The sequence below is a fragment of the Musa acuminata genome, chromosome BXJ1-10 (assembly GCF_036884655.1).
Source record: "Musa acuminata AAA Group cultivar baxijiao chromosome BXJ1-10, Cavendish_Baxijiao_AAA, whole genome shotgun sequence".
Classification (NCBI taxonomy): domain Eukaryota; kingdom Viridiplantae; phylum Streptophyta; class Magnoliopsida; order Zingiberales; family Musaceae; genus Musa; species Musa acuminata.
Window position 1 is genome coordinate 20,345,533 of NC_088336.1, and position 16,535 is coordinate 20,362,067.

The window sequence follows — 16,535 nt, forward strand, 5'->3', positions numbered from 1 at the left end:
AATCTTGAATTGTGTCTATACGGATCAGTCTATTCTATTCGGAATCATTCTATTGGTTAATCTATTGTTACATAGATAATAGGTCTCAAGTTCAAATTCATGTTTATGTTTGAGTTTGACACCATTTCATGCATGAAAACAAATTGTTGGGCAGGCATGGCCTTCGATTCATAAGAGTCCTTCAGCTGTGATCTATTGCTAACCAGCATAAACCCCTACAAATGTATATATGGCCATACATAGCTGGGTGGGAGGTAGGCTCTTTCTTTTTAACTGTATCGGAAACCTAAACACTAAGCTAATTCATTTAGCAGACTCCCTTCTAAAATCTGTATAAAGATAAACAAATCTTTCACCATATGCCTTACAGTAAACAGCTTTGGCATCAGTTGATCAGATTTTTCAACCCTGATCACCTCCTTGACTCGGCATCGAATGCAACTGTTGAGGACGATCCCTTTCTGAACCTACTTCAGCCATCAACTAATAGAACCATGGCCATCTGTTGATGCAGAGAACATGTAGCTGTTGCTTGCGACCACCGAGTCCTTGTCACCCTATAAACACGAGTTACATCATGCATAAGTTGATAATACACATGCCCCACTAGGCCAAACTTTAAATGACTCGTCGTCGCTGGTATCAACTTATCAGCCATTGTTAGAAGACTGTACCTGCTCATCCTGGATCATAGTTTGGGTTCCAGGGGCCGAAACTTTCAGGTGGCTTCTTAAAGAATGCTGCAGTCAGAAGATGTTGGTAAGGTTGCTCAAACTAGACAGAAGACCTCTCTCTATTAAAGACTAGAATTGGGAATATCTTTATCCTCTACATATCAAACTAACACATTCACCCATATATAACTTTGCATATATAACAAGACATTTTAACTTTGCATAAAACAATTTTGTATCATAATTGTGGTATCACAGTTACAATGTTTTGCGTTTTGTGTACAACTGTAGTTCTGCTCAAGAAACAGCTGCTAAATAGAAGTAATGGACCAGAAATTATCTCTTAATCAGCAAAAGCTTGAGATTAGGGTAAGCCATGAATGTTGATGAAAAACAGAACCCAATGTCGTAAGGCCCCCATATGCTTATGATACTACAGGTTCTTGACTTTATTTCTCATTTTTTTTAATTTAACAATGAAAATAATTGGTAATTAATCTGAACAATGAAAATCTCCAAACATGCAAGATTCAGATGATTGTATAAGGAGAATTCTAACTGATCATACAATCAGTGTTCATATATAATGAGGGTAAGTCAATCATTTTGTGATGTTTCACAAACCTTGTTTGCCCACGTTAGACCACAAGCATTGCAAAGAGATTTTGGTCCAGCTGGCCCACGACGCATCATCGGAGTAGAATTTTTACTGGTTCCACAGTTGAGGCAACTGCATGATTCAGACAGTATTAGTTGCAACAACTGATGATGATACATTGCAACATAAATTAGGAGATAAAGACAGAAAAGAAGAATGATAAAGAAACAACTCAGGAACAAACTTATAGCTGGTTATTTTGTGCTGTTCTAGTTTATGAAAAACTAGTCAAAAACCAGGCCAAATAATTATCATAGCTAAAAACAAGAAACTCACAAGGCATGCTGATCTTTCTCTTCTTGATCATTGCTTTTTGCAGGATCCCAACTTGATGTGACTGATGCCACTTCCTCAGAATTTGCCTTGGATGATGCAAACTGACCCTTATTACGCTTCATCCTAAATCATGGAGATATATATTATGATCGATAATTTCTAAGTAACACTAGCATAAGGATTAATCCCAGACTTAATCTAGGCGGTGTATGTTTGAAAGAACAATTTCTGCAAATCATATATATAAATATTTTGTCTCAATTGCTTCATCATAACAACAACAACAATAATAACAACAACAAAATAAAAAATCCAACTATTTAGGGTCGACTACATGAATCGTTTGCCGACATTGAGATCTGTAAAATATCATATATTTAGTTAAGTTTAGAGTACTTAAGTCTATAAATATAGTTTATATTAAAGTCATTTTAGATTTTCCTCTAACCCTGCTCATACCACTAATATTAATCATTTTACCTCATCTAATTATTGTATTGGGAGGCCTCCTAAACACATGCCCATGTCATCTTAAATGATTTTGTCATCTTATCCTGTATCGAAGTAATATCTAGTTATTCACAAATAAAAATATTTCTTTTCCTATCTTTTCAAGTAACTCCACACATCCATCCAATATAGTAAAAAGCAATAGGCGTCAAAAGCGCCATGGTCCCAAAATGACTGAGGCGCTTGTCCAAGTAAAGTGAGATGCTCTTGAATATTATAATTTAAAAATTATATATCATGATTAATAAAAAATTAACTAAAACTAAAACTAAAATAACACATCAAACTATAGCGAGAGCAATAATACTCGACATTTTATTATTGATTCACTAAGCACAAAAGGCAACTACTGTTCACTACAACAAGCAACTGTTGTTCTCACAAGCAGCTGATCTAAGTTTAAATTAACAAACAACAATGAAGTGGTAGGGTAAACAGGGAAGAAAGCCGCGGTGAACAGGGAAGAAGGCAACGGTGAACTATCACAGACTTAGCCGATTATGCTTAAGTCATGTGGTACCCTTGCGTGTCTGTCCGTAAAGGGTCAACCTCCCCGAAACCTCTCATGGTCCCTTAAGGACTTGCAAAAAAAAGACGGATTAGAGGAAGTATTTAACTTGGATCCCATAAGTAGAAATTTCAAGAAATACTTGATAAACAATACAAATTACAAACATGGGCTTTGCAAACTCCGAAGGGTCACATGACAAAGGGTCCAAGGTGGTTCGTCACGGCCAAAAGTCCCCACGACACTGCTGTAGTATAAGACAACAAACCATCCATAGACAATATCCCAAAGGACCATCCAGTCATGTGCCACCCAAGTAGCCCTAGGGTGTCGTACTGATTGACACTCCACACCATTCTACGAAGCTAGAAAACCCATAAAATGACTATTTTGATGGCTTATTTTTGGGCAGTTTTGCCACTATGCAATAAGTGTACATGACCTATGTTTACAAGACTAAAACGGCTACAAAAACCAATCAAATGGGGCTGTCAAGCATATTTTAAGCCTTTTACATATTGTGCAAAACATGAACAAAACCGAAAGATATAGATATACACAAACATTATATCGAACACCCTTTATACAAATTTGTCCTTGATAGAATGATAAAGAGGGAGGGGAAGAGGGAATAGCGATTGAGGAAGGGGTGGCTACGACGAGGCGGGGGGCAAGGCCGAGGGGCTGCGATGAACGTAAAAGGGCTACCGATAAACAGGGCAAAGGGAGGGAGGGGAAGAAGTCGCCACTACTGCCAGAGGAAGATGTCATCGTTGTCGCTGGAGGAAGATGTCATTGCTGTCGCTGGAGGAAGGCATAGTTGTTATCGCTAAAGGAAAACGTTATCAAAGAATAAGGTTGCTGCCATCGTTCACCTATGGGAGGAACTTCATTGCCATGTAGGAACATAGTGGGAAAGAGGATTTCTACGTTAGGGTTCTTCCTGTGTGTGGTTTCTTGCTTTCTGCTATAGATAACTGGTTCAAACTTCAAATGAACCAATTGTCTTGTGTTTGGTTCAACTCATGCTTAATAGATAATTGGTTCAATCGAACCAAATATAATTGTTTAGTTCAACATAGGTTCGACCTGACTTGAGTTGAACCAGGCAAGCGCCCGACCCGCCTAACGCTTGGGCCCAGGCGCGGCATTTGAGTGAAGACACCTGCCCAGCCCAATAAGCAGGCGCTTAAGTCTCGCCTCGCCTCACCTCACCTAGGCGCCTAAGCAAGCGCCCGGGCGTCCATTGACTTCACTGCATCCATCTCAGCATTCTCATCTTGGTAACATAAACTTTTTATATATGTTGTTTCTTAACTGCCTAACACTCATATTTATAAAGTATTATTGGTCTCACAACTATCTAATAAAATTTTTCTTTTAATTTTCAAGATATTTGGTAATCACACAAGACTCCTTACGCCCCTTGTCATTTTAATCATCCTATTTTTACTCTATGAATAATATCTTCATCGATCTCGTTATCTTATTAAATAATTGATCCAAAATACCTAAATTTTTTTACTTAAAAGGAACTTTTTGTTCATTCAACTTAACTATATTCTCTTGTCTATACATAGAATTACTAAAATTACATCTTATAAATTCAATATTAGTCCTACTTAATCTAAATCCTTTAGTCTCTAAGGATACTATCAGGTCCTACACTCTTAACTATTTTCATCTTCTTTAATGCGTCTTTTACTTCACTAGCTCTAATTTTATAAACAAATCTATGATTATTAAATCTATCATTATTATTTATCATTACATCTAAGTCCTATGTGAAATATTTATTAAATAAATTATAAAAATAATTTCTTTGTCTTTCCTTAATCTCATTACCATTAAGAAGTATTCCTTGATCTTCATCTTTAATGCATCTAATATTATCTAAATTCTTACTTTCTTTCCTTAACTTTAGCAATTCGATATATATCTTTTTCATCATCTTTAGTACCTAATTTATTATAAAAATTATAATAAACTTCATATCTTGTCATACTAACCACTTTTACTGCCTCTTTTTTTAGATTCTTTAAATCTTTTAAATTTCTCCTCATTTTTATAATTTTACCAATCTAATAAAAAATTATTTTTTGAACTTCCTCGCACCAACACAAACTCCCATTTAACGTACACATCTACCTTTAGTTTCACTAAGAATCTCTTTTGTTAAGCTCCTAATCTTATTAACCATTGTAGTCCAAATAATATTAATATTATCTTCGTCCAAGTTCTAAGTCCCTCCCTTTTCATCCTATTCTTAAAGATCTTTAAATTATCTTTAAAATTCCACCACCTAGTCCTAGTAATTTTTTCTACTATTTTTTTCTTTTTCCATTTTCTATAGCAAATATCTAATACTATAAACCTATGTTGATTAGTCGAACTTTTGTCGGGTATAACTTTACAATTCTTACAAATAACTTTATTTACTTTATCTACCTTTCTAGTAAGAAAAAAGTCTATTTGATGACAATTGAGACCACTCTTATAAGTAACCAAATGTTCATCTCTTTTCTTAAAGTATTTACAATTATAAGATCATACAAAGTTGTAAAGTCCAAAATCATGCTATCATTTTCATTTCTCTCCCCATAACCAAAGCCCTCATGCACCCTTTTATATTCATCATATGCTTTGCCTATATGATCATTCAAATCTCCTCCAATTATAATTTTTTTTATTATAAGTATTTCTTGAATCATATCATCTAAATTTTTTTTAAAATTCTCTTTTGGTTTGATCATTTAATCTAACTTAAGGGGCATTAGCACTAATAACATTCAAAACATCTTATCCTTTCACAAATTTAGTACTATAATTCTATCTCTAAGTCTTTTTACATTTACAACATTGTTCTTAAGATCCTTATCAATAACAATTCCTATATCATTTGTGTTTAATTTTTCCCATATATCAAATTTTAAATCTGATACTATGAATCTCTTTAGATTTTTCCCTTATCCACTTAATCTCTTGTAAGCAAATCATATTTATTCTTCTTCTAATCATAGTGTTTACTAATTTTAATCTTTTCTCTAAAAGCGTTCCTATATTTCAAGTTGCTAATCTAACCCTCTATTCTTGGACTAACTTCTTTATTCCAATTGAAAATAATAAAAGATCCTTGCCTACTTGGCACCATATTTGAGCACCGATGTGATGGGCCGCTTCAGGACGACCTCCTATCCCACTGTTTGTAGTTTGAGACACCTAGTGGTGAAAGTGCCTCACGTCACTTCCGGGTGACAACCTAGCTCGATACTGAAATCGGTTAAGACCCATGTTCATAAGACCTGACATAGTTTTACGCTGATTGTCAGTGACCTAATGCAATCCTCCACTTTTCTCATCCGGCCTTAGAACCAACATTGGCAATGTTCTCTAATTATGCAGAGATACTATATGCATGTAACGCTATGCACAAAGGAGATGCAAACTGAGCATATTAGTTTGGTTCCTAATTGGGAGTTAATGATAAGATAGAGTAAGTGGCATCTCTCCCTCAACAAAATAATAATAACAACAATAATAATAATAATAATAATTTTGGCATCTCAATTATAGTGATGATATTAGTTAAAGGAACATCTAAGTTTAAATTATCCAGGGTTAACATAAATCTTATAATGACAATGAAAAACTTATACCTAGAAGCAACTTCCTTTCGAACAGTATATAGTACTTTCTTCTTGAAGCATAGGTTCTTCTTCTTCTCCTTAAACCGCAAAATAGAAGCAAGCCGTTGACCATTTTTGGATCCTGATGCTTCATCTACACTCTGGTAATGCACACATAAAACTGTAATGAAAGAATTAGTTGAAAGGTAATTTGATGGGTGATGAAGTTGCTGCATGAAATACCCTATAATTTTGATGAGAGGGTACTGCCATGCCACCAAATTCAGGTGATTGTTGCCCATTCAAAAGTAACAGAACTGCATGAACCTGAGTAAGACAGTTTAAGAATCTATCAACAAAATAAATATTTATCAACAAGAAGCAAACTTGAAATTTGAAAAATAAAAAAAATATGGCAATGATCTCCAAAAGGTATCTGTTCTAAAGAAAACTTATTTTCTAGGTAACGTTAATTAAGAACAAATTAAATGCTAATGAAGGTAAACCAACATGATAATTACTTGTTTACATCAAAAAAGAAAAGTATCATGTTCCTCATAAGTCTATCGATACAATCAAAAGTTGATATAAATATGAAAGGCAAATGAGGAACTGAAATACAGATATAAAAAAAAATCTCGAAACTAGTATAGTTTGGTAAATGTGTTGTGCATTAGTGGTACTGGAAATGGAGGTTAAAATAGATATAAACATGACTATGTGCAACACACTGGATCACTGAGAACTTAACTAGTTCTGATACTATATGGCATATGATATAAACATGTAAAAAGAACCAAGGCAAGAGCTGAAGCTTTGTCTCACATTGATCAATTCTTAATAATTTTCAGTAAGGTTACGGGTCTTTCTTGAGTAGATAATTCCTTTAATTGCAGAACTTTTGGATTTTTTTTATCAAATTGTTTATGTGAGTCAGCAAGCCATTTTTAAGTTATGATTTTAAGCATAATAGGCTTATTTGATAATAATCAAAATAAATTTTCTCCAACTTTAAGAGCAGAGGAGGTCAGTTATAGTACATGGGATTGAATTGTCATACTCATCTCAAAGTACTTCACCGAAAAATATAGAATGGCATGAGGCTTTCTAGTACTTGGGTGGTGACAATATGCTGGATTTTCTTAAAGTTCAGAGCTAAAATAAATAACTTAGGAGTACATAGATAAAACAATCAAAGAAAGAATCCTTCAGAAATGGGTGCCAATATAGCAAAGTGTATATATACACACACACACACACTCTCTTCTTTTGTGATAGTACTCAACTGGCAAGAAAAGATACAGTGTTTCTCAGACTTCTGACACTGGAACTAAGGTATCTCTATTTGTAATTGTGTAACATATGAAACTAAAAACTTAATCAACAACTATGTGTAGCTCTTAATTAATACTAATTTTTCATTGTTTTTACAATATGTAAGACATAATATCTTCCTTCATCACTGACATGTGAAGAAGAATGCAGAAAATTTTCAAGCTGTAATCACCCCTTAAGGATCCACCACACTAAGGGACAAGAAGGATTTCAAGAGAAGTCATTATGATGTAAATCCGGAATAACGTAAGTCACACCACTCCAGAACTGTACTGCAGCATTCTTGCCTCAAACCATTATGGTTGGACCATCTTGAATATCCAGGAGGGAGCTCTTTGGCAAAGAAATGGATTTGTGACAATGATTAGGTTTACATCTTTGATATGGATGATCAAAATATCCATCCTCATCCCAAGAGACACTATCCTCAAGTCAAGATCGAAATCAACACCAAATCAAGTCCTGAGGAGTTCAGATCCTCTTTTTAGTGTACTTTCCTCCAGAGTTTTAGAAACTTGGGAAGCCCTCTAAAGTCATGATTTGTATCAATTTAGTGTCAGAAAGTCTGAACATGAGTGTAGTGTCGATAGGCTCTTGAACATTATAGAGTCCTATAACATAGGGGTTTCACAGGAGCTTTTGTGATAATACAGCTTGCTAAGGTCGAGTCTGATTAGATATAAACAAGGGAAGAACAAAAAAAATAAACAGATAGAGATTTAGGGAATAATCTCGAGCAAAGCACGAGCTCAAGTTTGAGCTATTCAAGAACATTGAGCTCTTCTGATCAGCCCTCAAAGAAACAAGAAGTTTAAAGGAAAAAAATTCAGCCCAAATAGCATCATCCTTCAAAAAATCAGAGTAAAGGTTACATATAAATAAGGCTGTTTACATATAAATAAGGCTGTTACCATTTCAATTTGATCTGAAAGCGCCCACTGACTTATGTTTCCGGAGAATTTTTTTGGATAAATGATAAAAAAACATCAGATTACATGCTTGAATGAATAAGACAAGGAGGATCGCAATGAGTATATCAAAGTAAAAGATATAAAATAACAAATTAACTATAAGGAGAAATTATTGAATGCAAGGACAAACAGTTAATGAACTTGAGAAAGCAAGTTGCTATGGCTTCATATAGCATTGTTCTTTTCTAGGATTATCATAATGCAAACAAATTCAGAAGTTGGATAACATTTGGAAGTTAATAAGCACTGGAATCTACATTCTACTCAAAGATTTAGGGAAATTTAATCAAATAAAAGCATTATCATAAAGACAGGAAAAACAAACTAGGATGCCCCCTTTTGACTTAGGTGACCAAGGCTCAAGTCATGAAAACATCTATGCTTGTAGAGGTAAGGTTGTATACGATCATCCTAAAATTTTGCATCAGCAAGAGCCTTATGTACTAGACTGTTCACTAGAAAGAAAGGAAGAGCAACAAAAGATGAAGACATTTTTTTATAAAAATTGTAAGGATGTCCTCTGCTCAAATCAATGTGATCCTTATAGGGCTTTGAGGTCACCTGAGGCATCCTAGTTCTTTGATTTCAAGTATGAAACACAAGATGGTTAAATTTCAGAAAAAATCTAACTGAATTACAAAAAATTACAATATTCAGAAAATGTAATCAATTGAAGTCCAAAAGATAACTATGCATCATAACGTTTCATACTAATAATTAGGAGGGTGCACTTAAGTTCCTAGGAAACGTCATGTATCCCTCTTGTGTATGTGACAATAGTGATAAAAACTTAAAAGTGAATCAAATACTTTTGTGCTATTTCTCCATTGAATACATGATAAAATTATGAGATTAACAATTTGTATTAGATTTTAACTATGGCTTTCAGTTGGCCTACGATTTTGCACTGAGCAGGAATTTTGTGTTTAAACGTATATAGATTCAAGTGGCTCAAGGCAATGCATCCTTGGTCATACCGACACACGATTTAGACATTCAGAGGATGTTATTAATTACCTTTATATTCTTAGATAAACTGCATTATGCAACAATGATTCTAGATTCACCATGCATAATAACAAATAACAACAGAATAAGTTTTACAGTAAAGGCTGAAAGACACCATAAATCTAATCAACTTATCATTTTTTTCTTCTCATTTTGTTATTCTCTATGCCCTTGCGTGCAATTCTGATTCATCACGTCGGCCAAGAGATCTCACTCCACACACCTTACGAAGGACCTACATAATCGTCCGATCCCTTGTGCAATATACTGAATTCACAGGTGCTGATGGGTATCTTTATCATGTAAAATTAGGTTCTCAGGTTGTTTCGTCTATTCTCGTGCGGAAACATCAGAAGCACCGCAATATGCTTTTTATTATTTTGGATGTAATCGATTGCTACGATTTCTAACCAATGCACCAGCCGATTGAAAGGAAAAGGACGCCAAATCAGGCAATCCACCAATCAAAGATATGGAAGTCACAAAAACCCTAAACCCCGCAACAGGATTCCTAAGCCCTCGTAAACCTAGGAAACATGAAAGAAACAGAAAAAGAAGTGCCGAATTGTGTGACGTATCAAGGAGAAAGGAGGAGGAGAGAAATAATCTTGCTTTTTCTTCTTCCTTACCCTGTCAGGCGGTACGGAGTCGAAGATGTAAACTTGTCCCTGGAAAGAGAGGGTGAGCTGATTCGGCCCCGGCGGCTGCGGTTGCAAGTGCGTGCTACCCTCGATCGAGGGCGCCACCTCGGCCTCTGCCGCCGTCGTCGCCGCACCGATGCCGTCGATCTCGGAGACGAAGTGTCGCCCCCGCATGAAAGGGTCGTCGTCCATGCTTCCGTACATCGCGACCAGCGAAGGAGAGCAGACTGGGAAAGAGAGCAAAGAGAGGAAGGGTTGGTGGCGGAGCGTACGAGAAAGCGATACGCCACGTACCGGGCGGAACCTTTTATAGCCCCCCCCTTCCTCCTTTGGTCTCCCGAGTCCAATCCCAATAGAATTCATGTCCGCACGTGCGCTCCATCCCAGGGACCCGCTAATCCTACGTGCTCCTCTCACGCAACCTGACGAGCGTGACTCGTGAGCCCCAACTCGACAGCGGGCCCCACTCGGGTAAGTGACCAATCTTTGTCCGCTATGTCGGCATCCGCAGTTGTGGCACGTGTGGCGCACTCCATTAACCTCACCATTGCCATCGCAATTTGGCAGATGTGACTCACGTGGCCTTATTTCGAGAATTCGAAATCTCATTTTATATGTTTTACATACAAATACTCGTTTAATAAAATTTTATTTAATTTATTTATCTTAAATTAAGAATTTTAAATTTTCATTATATTAATTTTATATCTAAAATATGAGCCTCATATATCTGACTCATTTACAATTTTTATCCTTTGATTTAGTTGTAAATAAGGTAACACCTCATTATATATATATATATATATATATATATATATATATATATATATATATATATATATATATATATATATATATATATATATATATATATATATATATATATATATATATATATATATATGTTTCTCGTGTCATAAAGTTGATACAAGAGAAAGTAGGTCATGAACTTAAAAAATGGAAAAAAATAGAATTTTTGTCCTCTTTGTCTATATCGTCAATTATTATTTATTTAGTCTCACCTATTATAGGTACTAACCCTTACTAATACATAAGTCAGCTGTGTAATATTAAAGGAAGGCCAGCATTTATTGAGACAGCCATAATTTTCAGAAATAGACTGTATTTTGATAATAATAAGTTGATTACTTGTTATACATGTTATTTGATTGATATTAATTATGTAAAATTAATTGTTGAGTTAACAAATATTTTATAATTCCTATTGTTGGATAAGAAAGTAAATCTAAATTAGAATTATTTATTCTAAAAATATTTCATATATCTCTATGTTGTGGAGAAATTTATGTCTGAAAATAATCTGAGTGTTTTTATTTTTCTCTGTTATGAGTCTAGAAATAATGAGAAAAAATCTTAAAGATTTATTATGTGAGAGAAGCTATATATTGCTCTACATTGCATTAAATATGGCCCTCATGATTGAGCTATGGTGGGTAGGAAAAAGAGCAACCTTTCATTTGGCGTTTGGTGACATAACACATAAGACATACAGAAGTTATGACCTCTAAATTGGTAGCTCTCACACTACGACATGTGGAGAACATATGAAGACGCTATACAAACTGTCGTGCAGATGATTCATTAGAGTGAGGCTTTAATTCCAACGTATCTTTAATTACGAGAGACGCGAAGTCGCATATCCCGCAGCACATTCCCTTCCCTCGGCTTCTTTATACTCACACATCTCTACTCCCAACTGCGAGCTCACCATGGCTGAGACGGAGGTCGAAGGCCGAGACGAGGAGGAGACCCATTCATCGTCGTTGTCGTCGCGGCCGTTGCCGTTCCACAGGCTTCTCAGCTACGCCGACGCAGTAGACTGGGCGCTGATGGGGTTGGGATCCGTGGGCGCTGTCGTTCATGGCATGGCTCAGCCCATTGGCTATCTCCTGCTCGGCAAAGCACTCGAAGCATTTGGGAGCAACGTAGGTGACCAAACCGCCATGGTTGAAGCGCTGAAGAAGGTACACAAGACATGTTCGACGGTGTAGAGTTCTTGACATTTGTGTGCATACGTTTAGCTTTGGCATGGTTTGCATGTAGGTGATTCCGTATGTGTGGTACATGGCGGCTGCTACGCTTCCTGCAGGAATGCTCGGTACGTGAAGAACATACTAGAATGCATACTCATCTTGTCATTGCCCTAATCTACATGGTTGCAGAGATCTCATGTTGGATGTATACCAGCGAGCGACAAGTAGCACGGTTGAGGTTGGCGTTTCTCAGAGCAGTTCTTCACCAGGATATCGAAGCCTTTGACACAGAGTTAACCACCGCTAAGGTCATGGCAGGAGCAACACACCACATGAGCACCATACAGGACGCCATTGGAGAGAAGGTATGCACGAGGTTTCCCAGAAGCCAAATGAACCTTTGTTTGCACGATAAGAGGATATCATGGCGTATTACTGTTGCAGTTGGGTCACTTCATCTCCTGCTTCGCCACTTACTTTGCTGGTGTTGTGATCGCCATTGTTTGCTGTTGGGAAGTAGCTTTGCTCTCTTTGATGGTGCTGCCCATGATCCTGGCCATCGGAGCTACATACACAAGAAAGATGGAGAGTCTATCGGCGTTGCGGATGGCGTACTTGTCTGAGGCAACATCAGTCGTAGAACAGGTGCCTATCAGTGTTTGCAAAGCGGTCTTTTCGACAAACACTTAGTTCTCGTTGAACTCTGCATCTGCAGACCTTATCCCACATCAAGACCGTGTTCTCTTTCGTTGGAGAGAGCTCCTCGTTGAAGTCCTTCACTCGGAACGTGAAGCAGCAGTACGCCATGAGCAAAAAAGAAGCTGCAATTAAGGGGCTGGGGTTGGGCTTGTTTCAGACCGTCACGTTCTGTTCTTGGGCTCTGGTTGTGTGGGTAGGCGCCGTCGTCGTGACCGCAGGAAGAGCAAACGGAGGCGAGACCTTGGCAGCTATAATGAGCATCCTCTTTGGAGCCATGTATTTGGGCTAACACACCACAATGATGATTCAATTTTTTATGTTACTTTGACTTCATCCTCAAATTCTCTTTACCAGTCTCTGTGTTTTTCTTGATGAAATCACAGATCGATCACCTATGCCGCACCAGACTTGCAGATCTTTAACCAGGCAAAAGCTGCAGGAAGCGAGGTCTTCAAGGTGATCGAAAGAAAGCCAAGGATAAGTTACGAGACAAAAGGAGAAAAGCTAGAGAAGATTGTCGGAGGAATCGAGATTAATGGGGTGTCATTTGCTTACCCATCTCGTCAGGATAAGCTTGTTCTGCAAGGCTTCTCATTGTCCATACCAGCAGGCAAAGTGTTTGCGTTGGTAGGTAGCAGTGGCTGCGGGAAGAGCACTCTCCTCTCCCTTGTCCAAAGGTTCTACGATCCAATTTCAGGTCTGCTTCTACATTCAAACACTTGGTGTTGACGCTATTGAATGTATCGTGCTAACCATTGGCACTAAATGCTGCAGGTGGGATTTCCATTGATGGCCACAGCATCAAGGACCTGGATCTTGAGTTCCTCAGGAGAAACGTAGCAGCTGTGCCACAGGAACCATCGCTGTTTTCAGGCACAATTAAGGATAACTTGAAGGTTGGGAACTCGGAAGCAACCGATGAAGAGATACTGAAAGCAGCATCAGCAGCCAATGCAGACTCATTCATATCTCTGCTTCCTGACAAATACTCAACCTGGGTAAGAGTTCAAGCCATCGCTAATTACTTGTGTTCTCTCATCATGTTGCTGTGAAGTAGCGAGAGCTGACAGAATCGATTCAGGTAGGAGAGAGGCAAGTGCAACTCTCAGGTGGCCAGAAGCAAAGAATAGCTATTGCACGAGCAATTCTGAAAGATTCTCCCATTCTTCTTCTTGACGAGCCAACGAGTGCGCTTGATTCAGAGTCAGAAAAGCTGGTTCAAGAAGCCTTGGAGAAAGTGATGCAAAGAAGAACCGTCATCATCGTCGCCCACAGAGCATCGACTGTGACCAATGCAGACACCATTGTTGTCGTTGAAGAAGGAAGAGTGGCACAAAGTGGAAGTCACAGTGACTTGCTAGTAAGCAGCACCTTCTATAATAACCTGTTTCACATGCATTACATGAATCCAGAGATGGGAGAGACCCAATCAAGGTAGGTGATCACTTGTTTAGCTGATGAAAACAATCGTAGATATAGCACCTGAAGCAACATGTATCTCTTGATCTACTTCTCGAGAACAGGAATACCACAACAGAGATCATTCAACACACACCAGCTTCTGAAGAACTCAAGGAACCAAAGAACCAGCCAAGTGATCCTCCCATAGGACGAACGCAAACCTCAAAGAGCAGAACTGCTAATTTCTCTAGAATATGGTTTAGGCTGAACAAGTTTGAGCTTGCAAAGACTGCTTTGGGCTCTCTTGCAGCAGCTGTCGCTGGTGTTTCGAAGCCATTGTTCGGGTTCTTTATCATGACAATTGGAGTAGCATATTACAAGAAGGACGCAAGGGAGACGGTAGGGAAGTACTCGATAATTTTCTGCGTCGTCGGTGTTCTTGCACTGGTTGCTCATACATTGCAACACTATCACTATGGTGTGGTTGGGGAGAAAGCCATGGGAAACCTCAGAGAAGCCCTTTTCTCAGGTAATAAGCATCTGTCTCTGAATTGCCATGTTTTGTATCTGCTTATTTTTGTTGCTCTTTCCTGCAGCTGTTCTTCGTAACGAAGTAGCTTGGTTTGAGAAGCCTGAGAACGGTGTGGGACTGCTTGCAACACGCATTGTTAGTGACACTTGCGTGATCAAAACCATCATATCAGATCGAATGTCTGTCATCGTGCAATGCATCTCTTCGATTCTTATAGCGACAACCGTAAGCATGATCGTGAACTGGAGAATGGGGCTGGTCGCCTGGGCTCTCATGCCCTGTCACTTCATCGGCGGCCTGATACAATCCAAATCAGCCAAAGGTTTCTCCGGTGACTCTGCTTTGGCTCACCAACAACTCGCTGTTCTTGCATCGGAATCCGCGAGCAACATCAGAACCGTGGCCGCCTTCGTCCACGAAGAGCAAATGATTACGAAGGCCAAACTTTCGTTGGAGGAGCCAATGAGGATTGGCAGGTTGCAGAGCATCAAGTACGGGATGATTCAAGGCACGTCGCTGTTTCTTTGGAATGTTGCACACGCAGTTGCCTTGTGGTACACCACAATTCTGGTCGATAAGAATCAATCCAGCTTCGAGGATGGTATAAGGTCGTACCAGATCTTCTCGCTCACAGTTCCTTCCATCACTGAGCTGTGGACTCTGATACCGACAGTCGTTTCCGCCATCAGCATACTGAAGCCTGCATTCGACATCCTTGATCGGGAAACTCGAATCCTACCAGATGTTCCAGATGAAGTGAACTCTGAGAGAATATTAGGCGGAATCGAATTCGAGTGCATCAGGTTTTCCTACCCATCCCGTCCCCAAGTGGTCGTACTCGATAGCTTCGTCTTAACGGTTGAAGCTGGATCATCTGTGGCGCTTGTTGGGCCTAGCGGAGCAGGGAAGTCCTCTGTTTTGGCACTCCTCATGAGGTTCTACGATCCTGCCCAAGGAAGAATTCTGATCGATAGGAAGGACATAAGAGAATACAACCTGCGTTGGTTGAGGCAGCAGATAGGTTTTGTGCAGCAAGAACCACTTCTCTTCAGCTCCACCATAAGAGAGAACATCTGCTACGGGAACGAAGGTGCGTCAGAGGCCGAGACCGTAGAGGCTGCAACGGAAGCAAACATCCATGAGTTCATAAGCAGCTTGCCGGATGGATACGACACCATGGTGGGGGAGAAAGGCTGCCAAGTATCGGGTGGACAGAAGCAGCGGATCGCCATAGCGAGAACTCTGCTAAAAAGGCCGGTGATTCTGCTGCTGGATGAAGCCACCAGCGCACTGGATGCTGAAACTGAGAGAACCATCATGCGAGCTTTGGGATCGAGCAAGTGGAGGAGACGAGAAGACACTTCATGCGGAATCACCAGAGTGACAGTTGCTCATAGGCTTTCTACGGTGATCAGTTCAGATACCATTGTGGTGATGGAGAAGGGTAAGGTGGTTGAGATGGGTAGCCATTCCACATTGATTGGAGAAGCTGATGGTGTTTATTCGAAGCTTTTCCATCTCCAGAACCAGTAGAATTGACCAACTTCCATTGACATACCAAAAGAATACATAGGAAAAGAAACTTTCATCAACGTTCCCTCTCGGGGATTGTGATGATTTTAATTGAGTCTTTTCTCCCTTTCTCCTCATGAGTGTTGCTGAAAACCTTCATGAGTAAATTAGTCCTTCAAAACTTCTATAG

General features: G+C 38.7%; 2 protein-coding genes across 2 annotated transcripts; one reads left to right on the forward strand and one right to left on the reverse strand.

Moving 5' to 3' along the window:
- Positions 1-162: 162 nt before the first annotated feature.
- On the reverse strand, positions 163-10,494 carry LOC135594947 (GATA transcription factor 28-like). Its single transcript, XM_065085455.1, has 7 exons — positions 10,196-10,494; positions 6,496-6,579; positions 6,283-6,413; positions 1,609-1,731; positions 1,299-1,404; positions 675-740; positions 163-557 (listed from the first exon to the last, which is right to left on the reverse strand). The coding sequence occupies exons 1-7, from the start codon at positions 10,409-10,411 to the stop codon at positions 480-482; spliced, it is 804 nt and encodes a 267-aa protein (XP_064941527.1). The 5' UTR covers positions 10,412-10,494; the 3' UTR covers positions 163-479.
- Positions 10,495-11,937: 1,443 nt separating this feature from the next.
- Positions 11,938-16,487, forward strand: LOC135594751 (ABC transporter B family member 10-like). The gene is made up of 10 exons (XM_065085261.1): positions 11,938-12,192; positions 12,272-12,326; positions 12,391-12,566; positions 12,646-12,846; positions 12,917-13,176; positions 13,284-13,597; positions 13,675-13,898; positions 13,958-14,334; positions 14,424-14,830; positions 14,898-16,487. Exons 1-10 carry the CDS (start codon positions 11,938-11,940, stop codon positions 16,364-16,366), a joined length of 3,738 nt encoding a protein of 1,245 aa, XP_064941333.1. The 3' UTR covers positions 16,367-16,487.
- Positions 16,488-16,535: the final 48 nt, after the last annotated feature.

Bases quoted from the DNA above. Each gene is read 5' to 3' on its own strand.
- LOC135594947 (XM_065085455.1), bottom strand. From the start codon at position 10,411: ATGTACGGAAGCATGGACGACGACCCTTTCATGCGGGGGCGACACTTC. The intron at 6,414-6,495 runs GTATTTCATGCA...GTGCATTACCAG, and splicing joins CCTCTCATCAAAATTATAGG to AGTGTAGATGAAGCATCAGG. The intron at 558-674 runs GTACAGTCTTCT...TCGTGTTTATAG, and splicing joins CTATGATCCAGGATGAGCAG to GGTGACAAGGACTCGGTGGT.
- LOC135594751 (XM_065085261.1), top strand. From the start codon at position 11,938: ATGGCTGAGACGGAGGTCGAAGGCCGAGACGAGGAGGAGACCCATTCA. The intron at 13,177-13,283 runs GTATTTGGGCTA...ATGAAATCACAG, and splicing joins AGCATCCTCTTTGGAGCCAT to ATCGATCACCTATGCCGCAC. The intron at 14,831-14,897 runs GTAATAAGCATC...TCTTTCCTGCAG, and splicing joins CAGAGAAGCCCTTTTCTCAG to CTGTTCTTCGTAACGAAGTA.